This window comes from Dipodomys merriami, unplaced genomic scaffold (genome assembly GCF_024711535.1).
Source record: "Dipodomys merriami isolate MVZ:Mamm:240054 unplaced genomic scaffold, mDipMer1.0.p SCAF_136, whole genome shotgun sequence".
Taxonomy (NCBI): domain Eukaryota; kingdom Metazoa; phylum Chordata; class Mammalia; order Rodentia; family Heteromyidae; genus Dipodomys; species Dipodomys merriami.
In genome coordinates, this window is record NW_027202671.1 from 3,078,404 (window position 1) to 3,079,679 (window position 1,276).

Consider the following 1,276-nt stretch of genomic DNA (forward strand, 5'->3'; position numbering starts at 1 on the left):
TGGTTCTAGTTCACAGTTGGCCTGGGCAGGAAACTTTGTGAGACTCTTAGCTTCAATTAACCACCAGAACACCAGAACTGGAACTGTGGCTCAATATGTTGGAGTGCTAACCTTGAGCAAAAGAACTCAAGCCCCAAGACTGAAATAACAATAACACAAAAACATTGCTGCTTAGAATATCTATTACTTGTTTTATGAATCTCAGGTGTTGACACAATTCACACTATTCAAGTCTATATTGTCTATATATGAGCATCTCTGTCAGCAGGTGGAGGCACCAGAAGGAGCAGCTGGGGCATCTCAGACTCTCACTTCTGCTTCCCTGGGAGGTTTTTGTCATGGCTTATATCACTGTGGGAGGAAAGTTTCTATACTGTTGACAGTAATAAGTGGCAACATCTTCAGGCTGCAGACTGCTGACGGTGAGAGTGAACTCTGTTCCATATCCACTGCCACTGAACCTGGATGGAACGCCAGATGCCAAAGTACTACTAGCATAGATCAGGAGTTTAGGGGCTTTTCCTAGTTTCTGCTGGTACCAGGCTAAATAGCCATAAATGTTTTCACTGGCTTTGCAAGTGATGGTGGTTGTGCCTCCTACAGATGCAGACAAGGTGGATGGGGACTGGGTCATCTGGATGCCACACCTCGCATCTGGCAGCGGAAACATGAAACAAATATCTACATTATTAACTGAATTATAAGAAGGCTCTCCTGAAGAGTAAAGCATCATGGATCACACTGAGGAATTTTAATGCCCAATATTCTTTCTCCTTACCTGGGAGCCAGAGCAGCAGGAGCCCCAGGAGCTGAGCAGGGATCCTCATGTCCATGTTGTGTGCTGACTGGAACAGACTGCTACACTGACTATGAGCAGCCTATGAAGAAGTCCGGAGGGCAGTGGGCTGTGCTGCTGGCACATGCAAATCATCAGCATCTGGACAAGGTTAAACACAACTGTGCGGCTGCTTCATCTCAGTAGGTCTACACATTTGGAGTCTCAGGAGACTTAGGTCAGGCAACAGACTGTATTGTAGCCACAGAAGAGAATCAGCACATTTCTTTCTTGTGGGTGGAGCACACCACTGATCTCATTGAGGATAAAAGTCTTTTTTCTTTTTATTTCTTTATCTGAGACAAGACCTGTCCACTAAAAGATTAGTTCCAGAAATTTACAGACATTTGTATAACACTCATTTGGCACATGCCTTTGTTATCCAGAGAAGGAACTTTGGGAATTGCTCTGGTTCACTGATGATCTTTATGTGGCAATTTG

At 44.5% G+C, this 1,276-nt stretch overlaps 1 gene segment (V, D, J or C); it reads right to left on the bottom strand.

Annotated features, from left to right (window-relative positions):
* Positions 1–255: 255 nt before the first annotated feature.
* LOC138825180 (immunoglobulin kappa variable 1-27-like) lies at positions 256–850 on the bottom strand. The segment is given in 2 exon segments: positions 256–654; positions 779–850. Coding segments are annotated over 2 exon segments (366 nt in total).
* Positions 851–1,276: the final 426 nt, after the last annotated feature.